This window comes from Hyla sarda, chromosome 12 (assembly GCF_029499605.1).
Source record: "Hyla sarda isolate aHylSar1 chromosome 12, aHylSar1.hap1, whole genome shotgun sequence".
Classification (NCBI taxonomy): Eukaryota; Metazoa; Chordata; class Amphibia; order Anura; family Hylidae; genus Hyla; species Hyla sarda.
Window position 1 is genome coordinate 5,151,214 of NC_079200.1, and position 25,910 is coordinate 5,177,123.

Here is a 25,910-nt window from a genome sequence, read left to right on the forward strand (position 1 = left end):
AGAGCAAACACCAAGTCATGAGGGGGAAAGAACTGCCTGTAGAGCTCAGACACAGCCCTGTCTATATAATGTCTCACAGCTGACAATGTATATCAGAGCAAACACCAAGTCATGAGGAGGAAGGAACTGCCTGTAGAGCTCAGACACCGCCCTGTCTATATAATGTCTCACAGCTGACAATGTATATCAGAGCAAACACCAAGTCATGAGAGGGAAAGAACTGCCTGTAGAGCTCAGACACAGCCCTGTCTATACAAGATCTCACAGCTGACAATGTATATCAGAGCAAACACCAAGCCATGAGGAGGGAAAGAACTGCCTGTAGAGCTCAGACACAGCCCTGTCTATATAAGATCTCACAGCTGACAATGTATATCAGAGCAAACACCAAACCATGAGGGGAAAAGAACTGCCTGTAGAGCTCAGACACAGCCCTGTCTATATAAGATCTCACAGCTGACAACGTATATCAGAGAAAACACCAAGCCATGAGACGGAAAGAACTGCCTGCAGTGCTCAGAGAGAGGATTGTGTGGAGGCACCTGTAGTAACTCCAGTGTCAGTCATTAGTGTTCCCTCATCTCCTGCCTGTGTGCAAGTTGTTACTATACCTTCATCTCCCGTGTGTCACAGTCATTACTGTCCCCTCGTCCCCCCATTATGTATCTGTTGTTAATGTCCTATGATCTCCCTCGTGTTTCACAGTTACTTCTGCCCCCTCATATCCCTCTTGTGTGTCAGTTTTTTCTGTCCCCTCATCTCCCCCATGTGTCACAGTTATTTCTGTCCCCTCATCTCCCCCATGTGTCACAGTTATTTCTGTCCCCTCATCTCCCCCGTGTGTCACAGTTATTTCTGTCCCCTCATCTCCCGTGTGTCACAGTTATTTCTGTCCCCTCATCTCCCGTGTGTCACAGTTATTTCTGTCCCCTCATCTCCCGTGTGTGTGTCACAGTTATTTCTGCCCCCTCATCTCCACCGTGTGTCACAGTTATTTCTGCCCCCTCATCTCCACCGTGTGTCACAGTTATTTCTGCCCCCTCATCTCCACCGTGTGTCACAGTTATTTCTGCCCCCTCATCTCCCCCGTGTGTCACAGTTATTTCTGCCCCCTCATCTCCACCGTGTGTCACAGTCAGGGATCAAGTCCTGGGGGGAAAAAAAGGGCTGGTCCTGCAAGGCTCTTGCTAATGGGAACGGTGTTCCTGCTGTGGAAAAAGTGCAGGAACTCAGTTCCCATGCGTTCCTGCAGGACTTGAACCCTGGTCACAGTCATTACTGTCTCCCCATTGTGTATCAGTTATTGCTGTTCCCTCATCTCCCCCGTGTCACCATCATAAATGTCCTATAATCTTTAAAAAAATATAAAAATGTTTTACTTACCTCCGCCCCCGTTCCTGCTCCGATGCCTCCTTCTGCCTCCAATATTCAGTATCTGATGTCTTCGTTCGGCGCTGTAGTGTCACATGACTGCAGCAGCCAACCAGCAGCCTCTGTACTCCCGAGTATGGAGCGTCTTTGCCAAGGCCGCTTGTTGGCTGTGGCCATTACCTGACATCCACTGCTAACACCGGAATACTGACCGCAGGCAAAACGGGGGATCAGGGCAGGAACGGAGGTAAGTAAAATATTTTTTTTCAAAGATGGACAATCCTCTTCTGGAGAGGGATGACAAAAACCCAGTCGCCATGTCAACCTGGCGCCCAGGATTTGCAAAACTACAACTCCCAGCATGCCCAGACAGCCAACGGCTGTCTGGGCATGCTGGGAGTTGTAGTTTTGCAACAGCTGGAGACACACTATTTGGAAAACCCTGTTTCAGGTACTTTAACAGCAGTCGGTAGAAGAACTTGCATAAGCGCTACACTACCGCCTGACTTCAATGAGTCACCATCTACGCCCAAATTCAGCCGCTTAACACCTTACGTCGATTAGTAATCGCGCCAATAATGGTCATGCAGAAGAGCGGAAAAGTGACAAACCCCACGGAGGAAGGTGAGAATATACATTAACTGCAGCGTTACCGCGCACAGGACACGGAAGGATTGAAGGCTGAAGCGCCTGATGCCCGTTCCGTTAGGGTCCGTTCATGTAGCTGAATGTATCTGGTTTTAAACGGACGATAAACTGATACAAAGTGTCCGTTATCTGAAGGGATCCGCTTAAATTGATAAAAATAACGGACGGTTTGTGATTAAATATATATATATATAAATAAAACATATACGGTATATAAAAAAATATATAAAATATACATATACAAATAAATATATTAAGGATCGACAGATATCGTTTTTTTAGGGCCGATACCGATAATCTGTGGCCTTTCAGGCCGATAGCCGATAACTTATACCGATATTGCCCCCCCAAGAAGCCGCTGCAGATCATTGATTTAAAGCGGGCGCTTTAAATCAATGAACTGCAGCGGCTTTGACTGAATCAGAGACCTCCGCCGCCACCCGCTTCTCTCCCCCTGCCTGTCCGGGGGTCCTCCCTACCACCGCCGCTGCTCCCCAGCCATCCCCCCCTACCCCCGCGCCGTCGCTAGACCCCCCCCCCCCGCACACCGCCCACCGCCGCTGCCCCCCGGCAATCCCCCCTCCTACCCCTGCACCGCACACTGCCACTAGACACCCCCCACCTCCGCACCGCACACCGCCGCTAGACCCCCCCCTACTCCCGTCCTGAGCTGTCACTGAGCGCACTGACGGTGACGTCACGTTGAGGACATCACTGCGCTGCGCAGCGCACAGCGTAACGCAGGACACAGCAGGAGCCAGATGTAGCGCGGGCTCCAGACCCCGGGAACAGGTAATTATAAAACCGGGGATAGGGGAGGAAATGGGGGTGGCGTGCGGTGCAGTGGGGCGGGGCGGCAGTGCACGGTGCGGTGGGGGTAATTGCCGATACCGATAACCTCAAAAATCGTGAATATCGGCCGATAATATCGTCCAAACCGATAATCGGTCGATCCCTAATATATATATACACACACCTAAAATACACATTATATCCACACATACACTTGTAACAGTTTGCACTATAGATAGATATATATATATATATATATATATATACACATACACACACCCCTGGACTTTCTGTATGATATTGATGCTCCAGCTTGTATCACTTTTGGGTCCAACAATGGGATCTTTCTAACAGCCAAAGATGCTCAGAAATGCAGTTTCGGCAGCGTCCAGTTGTTTTCAATGGCGCACGGCAGAATTTCCGTGCGGAAACCTCTGCAGTGGAAATTCCGACTCCGGCCTTTACAGAAAGGACGAGCGGTCCTAGCACCAGCATGCTCTGCCGGCGGCCACAGTCTGCCTGGCGGATAATTCGCTGCCTAATACAGATTTTTTTTTATTATTATTATTATTATTTTATTATTATTTTATTATTTTATTATTATTTTTTTTTCAGTTTGTACCTTCCTATGTTCTATCTCAAGTTATAAGTTGTCTTGTTGTTATCAGTATTCTTAAAGGGGCACTCCGGTGGAAAAACTATTTTTTTTTTTCAAATCAACTGATGCCAGAAAGTTATACAGATTTGTAAAGGACTCCTATTTAACAATCTTAAAGGGGTATTCCAGGCAAAAACTTTTTTTTATATATTATATATAAACTGGCTCCGGAAAGTTAAACAGATTTGTAAATTACTTCTATTAAAAAATCTTAATCCTTCCAATAGTTATTAGCTTCTGAAGTTTTCTGTCTAACTGCTCAATGATGATGTCACGTCCCGGGAGCTGTGCATGATGGGAGAATATCCCCATAGGAGCTGCACAGCTCCCGGGACGGGAGTCATCAGAAAGCAGTTAGACAGAAAACAGCAACTCAACTTCAGAAGCTAATAACTATTGGAAGGATTAAGATTTTTTAATAGAAGTAGTTTACAAATCTGTTTAACTTTCCGGAGCCAGTTGATCTATAAAAAAAAAAAGTTTTGACCTGGAATACCCCTTTAATCCTTCCAGTAGTTATCAGCTGCTGTATGCTCCACAGGAAGTTGTATTTCTTTCTGGAGTTCTTTTCTGTCTGACCACAGTTCTCTCTGCTGACACCTCTGTCCATGTCAGGAACTGTCCAGAGCAGGAGAGGTTTGCTATGTGGATTTGCTCCTGCTCTGGACAGTTCTTGACATGGACAGAGGTGTCAGCAGAGAGAACTGTGGTCAGACAGAAAAGAACTCCAGAAAGAAATACAACTTCCTGTGGAGCATACAGCAGCTGATAAGTACTGGAAGGATTAAGATTTTTGAATAGAAGAAATTTACGAATCGGTTTAACTTTGTGGCACAAGTTGATTTAAAAAAAAAAAAAAAAAAATTTCCAGTGGAGTACCCCTTTAAATGGAAGGATTAAAGGGATACTCCGCCCCTAGACATCTTATCTGTAACTACCGCAGAAACCTCATAAATATCTATTTCCTCTTTGACCGTCTAGAGAAATAACGCCTTTCCACTGTTTCCAAATATCGCGTTGCACCATAAAAACAACAAGTCTATTCAACCGTGACGGATAACATTTACATCTAAACCAGCGTTTTCCAACCAGGGTGCCTCCAGCTGTTGCAAAACCGCAACTCCCAGAGGATCCACATTGTCCCCGAAAGGTAAATCAAGGCTTCCCTCACATCTCATCCCTTAGTGCAGTGGTCTCAAACTGCGGCCCTCCAGCTGTTGCGAAACTACAACTTCCAGCATGCCCGGACAGCCGTTGGCTGTCCGGGCATGCTGGGAGTTGTAGTTTCGCAACAGCTGGGAGCACTCTGGTTGGGAATCATAGCTCAAGATGGCAGGCGCTGTAACAACGCACAACAACTAAAAATACAGCGCAAATCTAATAGATCAGGAATGATGTGCCGCATTGATCTATATAAGCAATCTGATGACTGCTTATACAAGTCCCTTAGGGTGGAATAAAAAATAAATAAATTAAGAAGTGTAGAGAAAATGTTTAAAATAAATAAATGAATAAAAAATAAACATTTTTATGAATTAATAAAAAAATAAAAATTATACATACACATATAATATATATATATATATATATATATATATATATATATATATATATATATATATATACACACAAACATATTCGGCATCACCGCGTGCAGAATCGTCCAAACTTTTAAAATAGGACTTTATTGCTCCCACACGGCAAACAACAAGAACAAAAAGAAAAAATTCAAAAAAAAAATTTTTTTTTGGTCCCCCCCCCCCCAAAAAAAAGTTTAATTTGAACAACTAACAATCAAAAAGTCCGATCAACGACTATTTATTTATTTTTTATTTTTTGCAACTTTGCTGAATATTTAAATGGAAAAATTAAGGATTTCCTAACAAATTAATACAATCAATGTACAGTATTGTATTTTTTTTTTTATTGCGCATTGACTTGCTCCGATTTGATCATTTCACGGTATTTTCATGTTTTCTGTGCTGGCGTACAGTTGTTTTTTTCCCCCCAACAGAATTGCGCGACCAATTGTACGTTGTAAGGACACCTTTCATAAAACGTATGTGTAAACGAAAAAAATTATTATTTGTGGCGGTATATGATTTTTTTTTTCCCTGCTATATGATGTGACCAAAAAAAATGCGCAATTTTGGACTTTGGTATTTTTTACGTTAACGCCATTCACCCTATGGGATCATTAACATTATATTTTAATAGTTCGGAGATTTCTGCATGCGACGATACCAAATAGGTAATTTTTTTTTTTTTTTTTTTTAGTTTGTAAAATAGAAAAGTGGGTGATTTAATTTTTTATTGTGGGAGGGGCTTAGTCACATTCCCCCATAGGACTATTTATAGTAATCTATTGATTGCTAATACTGTTCAGTAGGCCATCTACTTGTGCAGCCTGTCAGAAGACAGATTAAAAAGGAGGATGCCCAAAGCAGGTGGGCGGAGCTCCAGACGCCCTCCTGACTCATGGGAACCCCAAAGTCGTGCTGCGGCACCCCAGTCATCCGGTGCACGAAATGAACTCCGCTGCATCGGACCCCTGCAATCCAACGGCCTGTCCCCCGCGATCTTTGCTGAGGCACCCTAGTCATCCGGTGCACAGAGCGAACGCCGCTGCATCGGACCCCTGCAATCCACGGCCGGTACCCCACAATCTCTGCTACGGCAGCCCAGTCATCCAGTGGCCGGAGTAAACTCCGCTGCATCAGACCCCTGCAATCAAACGTCCGGACCCCGCAATCTCTGCTATGGCACCCCAGTCATCCAGTAGCCGGAGCGAACTCTGCTGCATCGGACCCCTGCAATCCAACGGCCAGACCCCCACGATCTCTGCTGCGGCACCCCAGTCATCCAATGGCTGGAGCGAACTCCGCTGCATCGGACCCCTGCAATCCAATGGCCTGTCCCCCGTGATCTCTGCTGCGGCACCCGAGTCATCAGGGGAACGGAGTGAACTCCGCTGCATCGGACCCCTGCAATCTCTGCTACAGCACCCCAGTCATCCAGTGGCTGGAGCGAACTCCGCTGCATCGGACGCTTGCAATCCAGCGGACTGTCCCCCCACAATCTCTGCTGCGGCACCCCAGTCATCCGGTGCCGGAACGAACTCTGCTGCATAGGACCCCTGCAATCCGACGGCCAGACCCCCGCGATCTCTGCTGCGGCATTCATGTCTATGGGAGGAGGCGTGATGGCTATGTACACAGCCGTCAGGCCTCCTCCCATAGACATGAATGGAGGGTTGTGACGTGGCATCACTATCACAGAAGCCCCATGCTTCCGTGACCGCAATGCCGCAGCGCCAGCTCCGCGGCCAGACGCCCCCCGCGCAATCAATTAGACATGTTATCCACTATCTTTAGGGCGGAGTGTACCCCTTTCATTTTTTTTTCTTTACTTTTTAGCTGCATTTTTAGGCTCGGTGGCAATGCACTCTGGTTTTACGTGTAAGTTGCCGTTTTACGTTGGAGTATTTTATGGCCTATTCTTCTGTTGCTCAATGGAAATCTTTGAGTCAAACGATAAAAAATTTACACAAGATAAAATAAAAAAAATTAATAAATAACATATGCAAATTAAAAAATCAATAATTGAAACGGCAGAATTTTTTTTAGGGTGGGTTCACACCTGCATATTTTCTGCTGCAGATCTGCTGGAAAAATATGCACATGTGATCGTATCCTCAATCTACAGATTTTTAGATTATGGATTCTTAACCGCAGATTTTACGCAGCAGATTTTGTGCTGCAAATTTTAAGTAAGGGTACGTTCACACGGGCGGATTACCAGCGGAATTTCCGCAGCGTATTTGCTGCAGAAAATCTGCAGTGGATTTTGCTACTATTGACTTCAAAAGGGTCATAAAGGCAGATATGCAGATCTTCCTTCAGATCAGGTAATCCGCCCGTGTGAACAGGTTTTACGCTGCAGATTTCACACTGAGGATTTTATGGTGCAGATTTTTTGTTACGGATTTTAGGATAAAAATTTTATTCTACAAATTTAATGCTGCCGATTTTAGGATACAGAGTGTACACTACAGATTGCGCGTTACAGAGTGCACCCTACACATTGTACCCTACAGAATGCACCCTACACATTGTACCCTACACAATGCACCCTACACATTGTATCCCACACACTGCACCCTACACATTGTACCCCACAGAATGCACCCTACACATTGTACCCCACAGAATGCACCCTACACAATGCACCCCACAGAATGCACCCTACAGAAGGCACCCTACACATTGTACCCCACAGAAGGCACCCTACACATTGTACCCCACAGAAGGCACCCTACACATTGTACCCCACAGAATGCACCCTACACATTGTACCCCACAGAATGCACCCTACACATTGTACCCCACAGAATGCACCCTACACATTGTACCCCACAGAATGCACCCTACACATTGTACCCCACAGAATGCACCCTACACATTGTACCCCACAGAATGCACCCTACACATTGTACCCCACAGAATGCACCCTACACATTGTACCCCACACACTGCACCCTACACATTGTACCCCACACACTGCACCCTACACATTGTACCCCACACACTGCACCCTACACATTGTACCCCACACACTGCACCCTACACATTGTACCCCACACACTGCACCCTACACATTGTACCCCACAGAATGCACCCTACACATTGTACCCCACAGAATGCACCCTACACATTGTACCCCACACAATGCACCCTACACATTGTACCCCACACAATGCACCCTACAGAATCCACCCTACACATTGTACCCTACAGAATGCACCCTACACATTGTACCCTACAGAATGCACCCTACACATTGTACCCTACAGAATGCATCCTACACATTGTACCCTACACATTGTACCCTACAGAATCCACCCTACACATTGTACCCTACAGAATGCACCCTACACATTGTACCCTACAGAATGCACCCTACAGAATGCACCCTACACATTGTACCCTACAGAATGCACCCTACACATTGTACCCTACAGAATGCACCCTACACATTGTACCCTACAGAATGCACCCTACACATTGTACCCTACAGAATGCACCCTACACATTGTACCCTACACACTGCACCCTACACATTGCACCCTATACATTGTACCCCACAGAATTAACCCTACACATTGTACCCTACAGAATGCACCCTACACATTGTACCCTACAGAATGCACCCTACACATTGTACCCCACAGAATGCACCCTACACATTGCACCCTACACATTGTACCCCACAGAATGCACCCTACACATTGTACCCTACAGAATGCACCCTACACATTGTACCCTACAGAATGCACCCTACACATTGTACCCCACAGAATGCACCCTACACATTGCACCCTACACATTGTACCCCACAGAATGCACCCTACACATTGTACCCCACAGAATGCACCCTACACATTGTACTCTACAGAATGCACCCTACACATTGTACCCCACACATTGTACCCTACAGAATGCACCCTACAGAATGCACCCTACAGAATGCACCCTACAGAATGCACCCTACACATTGTACCCCACAGAATGCACCCTACACATTGTACCCCACAGAATGCACCCTACACATTGTACCCCACAGAATGCACCCTACACATTGTAACCCGCAGAATGCACCCTACACATTGTACCCTACAGAATGCACCCTACACATTGCACCCTACAGAATGCACCCTACAGAATGCACCCCACAGAATGCACCCTACACATTGTACCCCACAGAATGCACCCTACACATTGTACCCTACAGAATGCACCCTACACATTGTACCCTACAGAATGCACCCTACACATTGCACCCTACAGAATGCACCCTACAGAATGCACCCTACAGAATGCACCCTCCACATTGTACCCTACAGAATGCACCCTACACATTGTACCCTACAGAATGCACCCTACACATTGTACCCTACAGAATGCACCCTACACATTGCACCCTACAGAATGCACCCTACACATTGCACCCTACACATTGCACCCTACAGAATGCACCCTACAGAATGCACCCTACACATTGTACCCCACATAATGCGCCCTACACATTGTACCCTACAGAATGCACCCTACACATTGTACCCTACAGAATGCACCCTACACATTGTACCCTACAGAATGCACCCTACACATTGCACCCTACACATTGTACCCTACAGAATGCACCCTACACATTGTACCCTACAGAATGCACCCTACACATTGTACCCTACAGAATGCACCCTACACATTGCACCCTACAGAATGCACCCTACACATTGTACCCTACAGAATGCACCCTACACATTGTACCCTACAGAATGCACCCTACACATTGCACCCTACAGAATGCCCCCTACACATTGTACCCTACACATTGTACCCTACACATTGTACCCTACAGAATGCACCCTACACATTGTACCCTACAGAATGCACCCTACACATTGCACCCTACACATTGCACCCTACCGAATGCACCCTACACATTGTACCCCACAGAATGCACCCTACTCATTGTACCCCACAGAATGCACCCTACACATTGTACCCCACAGAATGCACCCTACACATTGTACCCCACACAATGCACCCTACACATTGTACCCCACAGAATGCACCCTACACATTGTACCCCACAGAATGTCCCCTACACATTGTACCCCACAGAATGCACCCTACACATTGCACCCTACAGAATGTACCCTACAGAATGCACCCTACACATTGTACCCCACAGAATGCCCCCTACACATTGTACCCTACAGAATGCACCCTACACATTGTACCCTACACATTGTACCCTACAGAATGCACCCTACACATTGCACCCTACAGAATGCCCCCTACACATTGTACCCTACACATTGTACCCTACAGAATGCACCCTACACATTGCACCCTACAGAATGCCCCCTACACATTGTACCCTACACATTGTACCCTACAGAATGCACCCTACAGAATGCACCCTACAGAATGCACCCTACAGAATGCACCCTACACATTGTACCCCACAGAATGCACCCTACACATTGTACCCTACAGAATGCACCCTACACATTGCACCCTACAGAATGCACCCTACAGAATGCACCCTACAGAATGCACCCTCCACATTGTACCCTACAGAATGCACCCTACACATTGTACCCTACAGAATGCACCCTACACATTGTACCCTACAGAATGCACCCTACACATTGCACCCTACAGAATGCACCCTACAGAATGCACCCTACACATTGCACCCTACACATTGCACCCTACAGAATGCACCCTACAGAATGCACCCTACACATTGTACCCCACATAATGCGCCCTACACATTGTACCCTACAGAATGCACCCTACACATTGTACCCTACAGAATGCACCCTACACATTGCACCCTACACATTGTACCCTACAGAATGCACCCTACACATTGTACCCTACAGAATGCACCCTACACATTGTACCCTACAGAATGCACCCTACACATTGCACCCTACAGAATGCACCCTACACATTGTACCCTACAGAATGCACCCTACACATTGTACCCTACAGAATGCACCCTACACATTGTACCCTACAGAATGCACCCTACACATTGTACCCTACAGAATGCACCCTACACATTGCACCCTACAGAATGCCCCCTACACATTGTACCCTACACATTGTACCCTACACATTGTACCCTACAGAATGCACCCTACACATTGTACCCTACAGAATGCACCCTACACATTGCACCCTACACATTGCACCCTACCGAATGCACCCTACACATTGTACCCCACAGAATGCACCCTACTCATTGTACCCCACAGAATGCACCCTACACATTGTACCCCACAGAATGCACCCTACACATTGTACCCCACACAATGCACCCTACACATTGTACCCCACAGAATGCACCCTACACATTGTACCCCACAGAATGTCCCCTACACATTGTACCCCACAGAATGCACCCTACACATTGCACCCTACAGAATGTACCCTACAGAATGCACCCTACACATTGTACCCCACAGAATGCCCCCTACACATTGTACCCTACAGAATGCACCCTACACATTGTACCCTACACATTGTACCCTACAGAATGCACCCTACACATTGCACCCTACAGAATGCCCCCTACACATTGTACCCTACACATTGTACCCTACAGAATGCACCCTACAGAATGCCCCCTACACATTGTACCCTACACATTGTACCCTACAGAATGCACCCTACACATTGTACCCCACAGAATGCACCCTACAGAATGTACCCTACACATTGTACCCCACACAATGCACCCTACACATTGCACCCTACAGAATCCACCCTACACATTGTACCCTACAGAATGCACCCTACACATTGCACCCTACAGAATGCCCCCTACACATTGTACCCCACACAATGCACCCTACAGAATGCCCCCTACACATTGTACCCTACAGAATGCCCCCTACACATTGTACCCTACACATTGTACCCTACAGAATGCACCCTACACATTGCACCCTACACATTGTACCCTACCGAATGCACCCTACACATTGTACCCCACAGAATGCACCCTACTCATTGTACCCCACAGAATGCACCCTACACATTGTACCCCACAGAATGCACCCTACACATTGTACCCCACACAATGCACCCTACACATTGTACCCCACAGAATGCACCCTACACATTGTACCCCACAGAATGTACCCTACACATTGTACCCCACACAATGCACCCTACAGAATGTACCCTACAGAATGCCCCCTACACATTGTACCCCACAGAATGCACCCTACACATTGTACCCTACAGAATGCACCCTACACATTGTACCCCACAGAGTGCACCCTACACATTGTACCCTACAGAATGCACCCTACAGAATGTACCCTACAGAATGCACCCTACACATTGTACCCCACAGAATGCCCCCTACACATTGTACCCTACAGAATGCACCCTACACATTGCACCCTACAGAATGCCCCCTACACATTGTACCCTACACATTGTACCCCACAGAATGTACCCTACACATTGTACCCCACAGAATGCACCCTACACATTGTACCCCACAGAATGTACCCTACACATTGTACCCCACAGAATGCACCCTACACATTGTACCCTACAGAATGCACCCTACACATTGTACCCTACAGAATCCACCCTACACATTGTACCCTACAGAATGCACCCTACACATTGCACCCTACAGAATGCCCCCTACACATTGTACCCCACACAATGCACCCTACAGAATGCCCCCTACACATTGCACCCTACAGAATGCCCCCTACACATTGTACCCCACACAATGCACCCTACAGAATGCCCCCTACACATTGTACCCTACAGAATGTACCCTACACATTGTACCCTACAGAATGTACCCTACACATTGTACCCTACAGAATGTACCCTACACATTGTACCCCACAGAATGTACCCTACACATTGTACCCCACACAATGCACCCTACAGAATGCCCCCTACACATTGTACCCTACAGAATGCCCCCTACACATTGTACCCTACACATTGTACCCTACAGAATGCACCCTACACATTGCACCCTACACATTGTACCCTACCGAATGCACCCTACACATTGTACCCCACAGAATGCACCCTACTCATTGTACCCCACAGAATGCACCCTACACATTGTACCCCACAGAATGCACCCTACACATTGTACCCCACACAATGCACCCTACACATTGTACCCCACAGAATGCACCCTACACATTGTACCCCACAGAATGTACCCTACACATTGTACCCCACACAATGCACCCTACAGAATGTACCCTACAGAATGCCCCCTACACATTGTACCCCACAGAATGCACCCTACACATTGTACCCTACAGAATGCACCCTACACATTGTACCCCACAGAGTGCACCCTACACATTGTACCCTACAGAATGCACCCTACAGAATGTACCCTACAGAATGCACCCTACACATTGTACCCCACAGAATGCCCCCTACACATTGTACCCTACAGAATGCACCCTACACATTGCACCCTACAGAATGCCCCCTACACATTGTACCCTACACATTGTACCCCACAGAATGTACCCTACACATTGTACCCCACAGAATGCACCCTACACATTGTACCCCACAGAATGTACCCTACACATTGCACCCTACAGAATCCACCCTACACATTGTACCCTACAGAATGCACCCTACACATTGCACCCTACAGAATGCCCCCTACACATTGTACCCCACACAATGCACCCTACAGAATGCCCCCTACACATTGCACCCTACAGAATGCCCCCTACACATTGTACCCCACACAATGCACCCTACAGAATGCCCCCTACACATTGTACCCTACAGAATGTACCCTACACATTGTACCCTACAGAATGTACCCTACACATTGTACCCTACAGAATGTACCCTACACATTGTACCCCACAGAATGTACCCTACACATTGTACCCCACAGAATGCACCCTACACATTGTACCCCACAGAATGTACCCTACACATTGTACCCCACAGAATGTACCCTACACATTGTACCCCACAGAATGCACCCTACACATTGTACCCCACAGAATGTACCCTACACATTGCACCCTACAGAATCCACCCTACACATTGTACCCCACACAATGCACCCTACAGAATGCCCCCTACACATTGCACCCTACAGAATGCCCCCTACACATTGTACCCCACACAATGCACCCTACAGAATGTACCCTACAGAATGCACCCTACACATTGCACCCTACAGAATGCCCCCTACACATTGTACCCCACACAATGCACCCTACAGAATGCCCCCTACACATTGTACCCTACAGAATGTACCCTACACATTGTACCCTACAGAATGTACCCTACACATTGTACCCTACAGAATGTACCCTACACATTGTACCCCACAGAATGTACCCTACACATTGTACCCCACAGAATGCACCCTACACATTGTACCCCACAGAATGTACCCTACACATTGCACCCTACAGAATCCACCCTACACATTGTACCCTACAGAATGCACCCTACACATTGCACCCTACAGAATGCCCCCTACACATTGTACCCCACACAATGCACCCTACAGAATGCCCCCTACACATTGTACCCTACAGAATGCACCCTACAGAATGCACCCTACACATTGTACCCTACACATTTTATTCTGGTCAATCAATGATAAATCTGCAGCCTATATAGCAGACTTACTTTTCATTTCCCATTGTTTTCCAGGGTGCCTCCAGCTGTTGCAAAACTACAATTCCCAGCATGCCAGCTGTCCAGGCACACTGGGAGTTGTAGCTTTGCAACAGCTGGAGGCACGACACCTGTCCTAGAGCAGTGGTCTCCAAACTACAACCCCCAGCATGTCCAGAGAGACAACGGCTGGGAGTTGTAGTTCTCCAACAGCTGGCGGATTATAACCCATCACCTGCAATCAATTTGGCAGCCAAACCTTTTAACCCTACAAGGGCCGTGGTGGACTACAAGGCTCAGACTGACCTCCTCCAGCATGCTGACGCTGCTCCGACAGCTGCTCATCCTGGTGGTGAAGGAGGATGTGGTGGGGGAGCTGTGGTCCTCCAGGGTCTCCATGATGAACTCACTGACACTGATGAGATCCGGCATGGTGCAGGTGAGGAGGAGAGCGCCCCAGCAGGACAGGGAGGGTACTGCACGGAGGCTGCGGCTTTCTCTACAATGTGAACGCTGCTCTGAGCCTGCCAGCCTGCGGTCTATGGCTCCTGACAGACGACTACGACGACGACCCCGGCCTCCTCATACACACACGGCATACACCGAGCACAGTCCGGCAGTGTGAACGGGGACCAGAGGGGGAGCAGCGGTATAAGCAGCGGAATATACAGCGGTATATGAGGTCTCCTGCCCGCTCCGCTGCTGCTGCGAGTGAATGAAAAGAGGAACCGCACGGCGCATGCGCGGAGGACACGAGGGGTAAAGAGGAGGGGGGGGAGTGATGGGGAGGAAACAGGGCGATCTGGATGAGGAGAATAATACTGTACAGGGTAATGTATAATATAACTATATACATGGGGAATATTACTGTATACAGATTACAGGGTAATGTATAATATAACTATATACATGGAGAATAATACTGTACAGGGTAATGTATAATATAACTATATACATGGGGAATATTACTGTATACAGATTACAGGGTAATGTATAATATAACTATATACATGGGGAATAATACTGTACAGGGTAATGTATACTATACCTATATACATGGGGAATATTACTGTATACAGATTACAGGGTAATGGATAATATAACCATATACATGGAGAATAATACTGTACAGGGTAATGTATAATATAACTATATACATGGAGAATAATACTATATACAGATTACAGGGTAATGTATAATATAACTATATACATGGGGAATATTACTGTATACAGATTACAGGGTAATGTATAATATAACTATATACATGGAGAATAATACTGTATACAGATTACAGGGTAATGTATACTATACCTATATACATGGAGAATAATACTATATACAGATTACAGGGTAATGTATAATATAACTATATACATGGAGAATAATACTATATACAGATTACAGGGTAATGTATACTATACCTATATACATGGGGAATATTACTGTATACAGATTACAGGGTAATGTATAATATAACTATACATGGAGAATAATACTGTATACAGATTACAGGGTAATGTATAATATAACTATATACATGAAGAATAATACTGTATACAGATTACAGGGTAATGTATAATATAACTATATACATGGAGAATAATACTGTATACAGATTACAGGATAATGTATACTATACCTATATACATGGAGAATAATACTGTATACAAATTACAGGGTAATGTATAATATACCTATATACATGGAGAATAATACTGTATACAGATTACAGGGTAATGTATAATATAACTATATACATGGAGAATAATACTGTATACAGATTACAGGATAATGTATACTATACCTATATACATGGAGAATAATACTGTATACAGATTACAGGGTAATGGATAATATAACTATATACATGGAGAATAATACTGTATACAGATTACAGGGTAATGTATAATATAACTATATACATGGAGAATAATACTGTATACAGATTACAGGGTAATGTATAATATAACTATATACATGGAGAATAATACTGTATACAGATTACAGGGTAATGTATACTATACCTATATACATGGAGAATAATACTATATACAGATTACAGGGTAATGTATACTATACCTATATACATGGAGAATATTACTATATACAGATTACAGGGTAATGTATAATATAACTATATACATGGAGAATATTACTGTATACAGATTACAGGGTAATGTATAATATAACTATATACATGGAGAATAATACTGTATACAGATTACAGGGTAATGTATACTATACCTATATACATGGAGAATAATACTGTATACAGATTACAGGGTAATGTATAATATAACTATATACATATGGAGAATAATACTGTATACAGATTACAGGGTAATGTATAATATAACTATATACATGGAGAATAATACTGTATACAGATTACAGGGTAATGTATAATATAACTATATACATGGAGAATAATACTGTATACAGATTACAGGGTAATGTATAATATAACTATATACATGGGGAATAATACTGTATACAGATTACAGGGTAATGTATAATATAACTATATACATGGGGAATAATACTGTATACAGATTACAGGGTAATGTATAATATAACTATATACATGGAGAATAATACTGTATACAGATTACAGGGTAATGTATAATATACCTATATACATGGAGAATAATACTATATACAGATTACAGGGTAATGTATACTATAACTATATACATGGGGAATAATACTGTATACAGATTACAGGGTAATGTATAATATAACTATATACTGATGGAGAATAATACTGTATACAGATTACAGGGTAATGTATACTATAACTATATACATGGGGAATAATACTGTATACAGATTACAGGATAATGTATAATATAACTATATACTGATGGAGAATAATACTGTATACAGATTACAGGGTTATGTATAATATAACTATATATATGGAGAATAATACTGTATACAGATTACAGGGTAATGTATAATATAACTATATACATGGAGAATAATACTGGATACAGATTACAGGGTAATGTATAATATAACTATATACATGGAGAATAATACTGTATACAGATTACAGGGTAATGTATAATATAACTATATATACATGGAGAATAATACTGTATACAGATTACAGGGTAATGTATAATATTACTATATACACAGAGAATAATACTGTATACAGATTACAGGGTAATGTATAATATAACTATATACATGAAGAATAATACTGTATACAGATTACAGGGTAATGTATACTATACCTATATACATGGAGAATAATACTGTATACAGATTACAGGGTAATGTATAATATAACTATATACATGGGGAATAATACTGTATACAGATTACAGGGTAATGTATAATATAACTATATACATGGAGAATAATACTGTATACAGATTACAGGGTAATGTATAATATAACTATATACACGGAGAATATTACTGTACAGGGTAATGTATAATATAACTATATACATGGGGAATATTACTATATACAGATTACAGGGTAATGTATAATATAACTATATATATGGAGAATAATGCTGTATACAGATTACAGGGTAATGTATAATATAACTATATATATGGAGAATAATACTGTATACAGATTACAGGGTAATGTATAATATAACTATATACTGATGGAGAATAATACTATATACAGATTACAGGGTAATTTATAATATAACTATATACATGGAGAATATTACTGTATACAGATTACAGGGTACTGTATAATATAACTATATACATGGAGAATAATACTGTATACAGATTACAGGGTAATGTATAATATAACTATACATGGAGAATAATACTGTATACAGATTACAGGGTAATGTATAATATAACTATATACATGGAGAATAATACTATATACAGATTACAGGGTAATGTATAATATAACTATATACATGGAGAATATTACTGTATACAGATTACAGGGTAATGTATAATATAACTATATACATGGGGAATATTACTATATACAGATTACAGGGTAATGTATAATATAACTATATACATGGAGAATAATACTATATACAGATTACAGGGTAATGGATAATATAACTATATACATGGAGAATAATACTGTATACAGATTACAGGGTAATGGATAATATAACTATATATATGGAGAATAATGCTGTATACAGATTACAGGGTAATGTATAATATAACTATATACATGGAGAATAATACTGTATACAGATTACAGGGTAATGTATAATATAACTATATACATGGAGAATAATACTGTATACAGATTACAGGGTAATGTATACTATAACTATATACATGGAGAATAATACTGTATACAGATTACAGGGTAATGTATAATATAACTATATACATGGAGAATAATACTGTATACAGATTACAGGGTAATGTATAATATAACTATATACATGGAGAATAATACTGTATACAGATTACAGGGTAATGTATAATATAACTATATACATGGAGAATAATACTGTATACAGATTACAGGGTAATGTATAATATAACTATATACATGGGGAATAATACTGTATACAGATTACAGGGTAATGTATAATATTACTATATACATGGAGAATAATACTGTATACAGATTACAGGGTAATGTATAATATAACTATATACACTGAGAATAATACTGTATACAGATTACAGGGTAATGTATAATATAACTATGTACATGGGGAATAATACTGTATACAGATTACAGGGTAATGTATAATATAACTATATACATGGAGAATAGTTATATTATACATTACCCTGTAATCTGTATACAGTATTATTCCCCATGTATATAGTTATATTATACATTACCCTGTAATCTGTATACAGTATTATTCCCCATGTATATAGTTATATTATACATTACCCTGTAATCTGTATACAGTATTATTCTCCATGTATATAGTTATATTATACATTACCCTGTAATCTGTATACAGTATTATTCTCCATGTATATAGTTATATTATACATTACCCTGTAATCTGTATACAGTAATATTCTCCATGTATATAGTTATATTATACATTACCCTGTAATTTGTATACAGTATTATTCTCCATGTATATAGTTATATTATACATTACCCTGTAATCTGTATACAGTATTATTCTCCATCAGTATATAGTTATATTATACATTACCCTGTAATCTGTATACAGTATTATTCCCCATGTATATAGTTATAGTATACATTACCCTGTAATCTGTATACAGTATTATTCCCCATGTATATAGTTATAGTATACATTACCCTGTAATCTGTATATAGTATTATTCTCCATGTATATAGGTATATTATACATTACCCTGTAATCTGTATACAGTATTATTCTCCATGTATATAGTTATATTATACATTACCCTGTAATCTGTATACAGTATTATTCCCCATGTATATAGTTATATTATACATTACCCTGTAATCTGTATACAGTATTATTCCCCATGTATATAGTTATATTATACATTACCCTGTAATCTGTATACAGTATTATTCTCCATGTATATAGTTATATTATACATTACCCTGTAATCTGTATACAGTATTATTCTCCATGTATATAGTTATATTATACATTACCCTGTAATCTGTATACAGTAATATTCTCCATGTATATAGTTATATTATACATTACCCTGTAATTTGTATACAGTATTATTCTCCATGTATATAGTTATATTATACATTACCCTGTAATCTGTATACAGTATTATATACATGGAGAATAATACTGTATACAGATTACAGGGTAATGTATAATATACCTATATACATGGAGAATAATACTATATACAGATTACAGGGTAATGTATACTATAACTATATACATGGGGAATAATACTGTATACAGATTACAGGGTAATGTATACTATAACTATATACATGGGGAATAATACTGTATACAGATTACAGGGTAATGTATAATATAACTATATACTGATGGAGAATAATACTGTATACAGATTACAGGGTAATGTATAATATAACTATATATATGGAGAATAATACTGTATACAGATTACAGGGTAATGTATAATATAACTATATACATGGAGAATAATACTGGATACAGATTACAGGGTAATGTATAATATAACTATATACATGGAGAATAATACTGTATACAGATTACAGGGTAATGTATAATATAACTATATATACATGGAGAATAATACTGTATACAGATTACAGGGTAATGTATAATATTACTATATACACAGAGAATAATACTGTATACAGATTACAGGGTAATGTATAATATAACTATATACATGAAGAATAATACTGTATACAGATTACAGGGTAATGTATACTATACCTATATACATGGAGAATAATACTGTATACAGATTACAGGGTAATGTATAATATAACTATATACATGGGGAATAATACTGTATACAGATTACAGGGTAATGTATAATATAACTATATACATGGAGAATAATACTGTATACAGATTACAGGGTAATGTATAATATAACTATATACACGGAGAATATTACTGTACAGGGTAATGTATAATATAACTATATACATGGGGAATATTACTATATACAGATTACAGGGTAATGTATAATATAACTATATATATGGAGAATAATGCTGTATACAGATTACAGGGTAATGTATAATATAACTATATATATATGGAGAATAATACTGTATACAGATTACAGGGTAATGTATAATATAACTATATACTGATGGAGAATAATACTATATACAGATTACAGGGTAATTTATAATATAACTATATACATGGAGAATATTACTGTATACAGATTACAGGGTAATGTATAATATAACTATATACATGGAGAATAATACTGTATACAGATTACAGGGTAATGTATAATATAACTATACATGGAGAATAATACTGTATACAGATTACAGGGTAATGTATAATATAACTATATACATGGAGAATAATACTATATACAGATTACAGGGTAATGTATAATATAACTATATACATGGAGAATATTACTGTATACAGATTACAGGGTAATGTATAATATAACTATATACATGGGGAATATTACTATATACAGATTACAGGGTAATGTATAATATAACTATATACATGGAGAATAATACTATATACAGATTACAGGGTAATGGATAATATAACTATATACATGCAGAATAATACTGTATACAGATTACAGGGTAATGTATAATATAACTATATATATGGAGAATAATGCTGTATACAGATTACAGGGTAATGTATAATATAACTATATACATGGAGAATAATACTGTATACAGATTACAGGGTAATGTATAATATAACTATATACATGGAGAATAATACTGTATACAGATTACAGGGTAATGTATACTATAACTATATACATGGAGAATAATACTGTATACAGATTACAGGGTAATGTATAATATAACTATATACATGGAGAATAATACTGTATACAGATTACAGGGTAATGTATAATATAACTATATACATGGAAAATAATACTGTATACAGATTACAGGGTAATGTATAATATAACTATATACATGGGGAATATTACTATATACAGATTACAGGGTAATGTATAATATAACTATATATATGGAGAATAATGCTGTATACAGATTACAGGGTAATGTATAATATAACTATATATATATGGAGAATAATACTGTATACAGATTACAGGGTAATGTATAATATAACTATATACTGATGGAGAATAATACTATATACAGATTACAGGGTAATTTATAATATAACTATATACATGGAGAATATTACTGTATACAGATTACAGGGTAATGTATAATATAACTATATACATGGAGAATAATACTGTATACAGATTACAGGGTAATGTATAATATAACTATACATGGAGAATAATACTGTATACAGATTACAGGGTAATGTATAATATAACTATATACATGGAGAATAATACTATATACAGATTACAGGGTAATGTATAATATAACTATATACATGGAGAATATTACTGTATACAGATTACAGGGTAATGTATAATATAACTATATACATGGGGAATATTACTATATACAGATTACAGGGTAATGTATAATATAACTATATACATGGAGAATAATACTATATACAGATTACAGGGTAATGGATAATATAACTATATACATGCAGAATAATACTGTATACAGATTACAGGGTAATGTATAATATAACTATATATATGGAGAATAATGCTGTATACAGATTACAGGGTAATGTATAATATAACTATATACATGGAGAATAATACTGTATACAGATTACAGGGTAATGTATAATATAACTATATACATGGAGAATAATACTGTATACAGATTACAGGGTAATGTATACTATAACTATATACATGGAGAATAATACTGTATACAGATTACAGGGTAATGTATAATATAACTATATACATGGAGAATAATACTGTATACAGATTACAGGGTAATGTATAATATAAATATATACATGGAAAATAATACTGTATACAGATTACAGGGTAATGTATAATATAACTATATACATGGGGAATATTACTATATACAGATTACAGGGTAATGTATAATATAACTATATACATGGAGAATAATGCTGTATACAGATTACAGGGTAATGTATAATATTACTATACATGGAGAATAATACTGTATACAGATTACAGGGTAATGTATAATATAACTATATACATGGAGAATAATGCTGTATACAGATTACAGGGTAATGTATAATATAACTATATACATATGGAGAATAATACTGTATACAGATTACAGGGTAATGTATAATATAACTATATACATGGAGAATTATACTGTATACAGATTACAGGGTAATGTATAATATTACTATATACATTTGAGAATAATACTGTATACAGATTACAGGGTAATGTATAATATAACTATATACATGGAGAATAATACTGTATACAGATTACAGGGTAATGTATAATATAACTATATGTGTGGAGAATAATACTATATACAGATTACAGGGTAATGTATAATATAACTATATACATGAGAATAATACTGTATACAGATTACAGGGTAATGTATAATATAACTATATACATGGAGAATATTACTATATACAGATTACAGGGTAATGTATAATATAACTATATACATGGAGAATAATACTGTATACAGATTACAGGGTAATGTATAATATAACTATATACATGGGGAATAATACTGTATACAGATTACAGGATAATGTATAATATAACTACATACATGGAGAATAATACTGTATACAGATTACAGGGTAATGTATAATATAACTATATACACTGAGAATAATACTGTATACAGATTACAGGGTAATGTATAATATAACTACATACATGGAGAATAATACTGTATACAGATTACAGGGTAATGTATAATATAACTATATACACTGAGAATAATACTGTATACAGATTACAGGGTAATGTATAATATAACTATATACATGGAGAATAATACTGTATACAGATTACAGGGTAATGTATAATATAACTATATACATGGAGAATAATACTGTATACAGATTACAGGGTAATGTATACTATAACTATATACATGGAGAATAATACTGTATACAGATTACAGGGTAATGGATAATATAACTATATACGTGGAGAATAATACTGTATACAGATTACAGGGTAATGTATAATATAACTATATACATGGGGAATAATACTGTATACAGATTACAGGGTAATGTATAATATAACTATATACATGGAGAATAATACTGTATACAGATTACAGGGTAATGTATAATATAACTATATACACGGAGAATAATACTGTATACAGATTACAGGGTAATGTATAATATAACTATATACATGGAGAATAATACTGTATACAGATTACAGGGTAATGTATAATATAACTATATACATGGAGAATAATACTGTATACAGATTACAGGGTAATGTATAATATAACTATATAAATGGAGAATAATACTATATACATATTACAGGGTAATGTATAATATAACTATATACATGGGGAATAATACTGTATACAGATTACAAGGTAATGTATAATATAACTATATACACGGAGAATAATACTGTATACAGATTACAGGGTAATGTATAATATTACTATATACTGATGGAGAATAATACTGTATACAGATTACAGGGTAATGTATAATATAACTATATACATGGAGAATATTACTGTATACAGATTACAGGGTAATGTATAATATAACTATATACATGGAAAATAATACTGTATGCAGATTACAGGGTAATGTATAATATTACTATATACTGATGGAGAATAATACTATATACAGATTACAGGGTAATGTATAATATAACTATATACATGGAGAATTATACTGTATACAGATTACAGGGTAATGTATAATATAACTAAATACATGGAGAATAATACTGTATACAGATTACAGGGTAATGTATAATATAACTATATACAAGGAGAATAATGCTGTATACAGATTACAGGGTAATGTATAATATAACTATATACATATGGAGAATAATACTGTATACAGATTACAGGGTAATGTATAATATAACTATATACATGGAGAATAATACTGTAAACAGATTACAGGGTAATGTATAATATAACTATATACATGGAGAATATTACTGCATACAGATTACAGGGTAATGTATACTATACCTATATACATGGAGAATATTACTGTATACAGATTACAGGGTAATGTATACTATACCTATATACATGGAGAATATTACTGTATACAGATTACAGGGTAATGTATATTATAACTATATACATGGAGAATAATACTGTATACAGATTACAGGGTAATGTATAATATAACTATATACATGGAGAATATTACTGTATACAGATTACAGGGTAATGTATAATATAACTATATACATGGAGAATAATACTGTATACAGATTACAGGGTAATGGATAATATAACTTTATACATGGAGAATAATGCTGTATACAGATTACAGGGTAATGTATAATATAACTATATACACGGAGAATAATACTGTATACAGATTACAGGGTAATGTATAATATAACTATATACACGGAGAATAATACTGTATACAGATTACAGGGTAATGTATAATATAACTATATACATGGAGAATAATACTGTATACAGATTACAGGGTAATGTATAATATAACTATATGTGTGGAGAATAATACTATATACAGATTACAGGGTAAT

General features: G+C 38.8%; 1 protein-coding gene across 1 annotated transcript in view; it reads right to left on the reverse strand.

Annotated features, from left to right (window-relative positions):
* The window catches only part of LOC130297087 (arf-GAP with SH3 domain, ANK repeat and PH domain-containing protein 2-like), a 167,631-nt gene extending 152,212 nt beyond the window's left edge, over nt 1-15,419 (reverse strand). Inside the window, exon 1 of the mRNA XM_056549325.1 lies at nt 15,010-15,419. Coding sequence (XP_056405300.1) covers nt 15,010-15,135 — 126 coding nt within the window. The 5' untranslated portion in view covers nt 15,136-15,419. The remainder of the gene's footprint in view (nt 1-15,009) is intronic.
* Nucleotides 15,420-25,910: the final 10,491 nt, after the last annotated feature.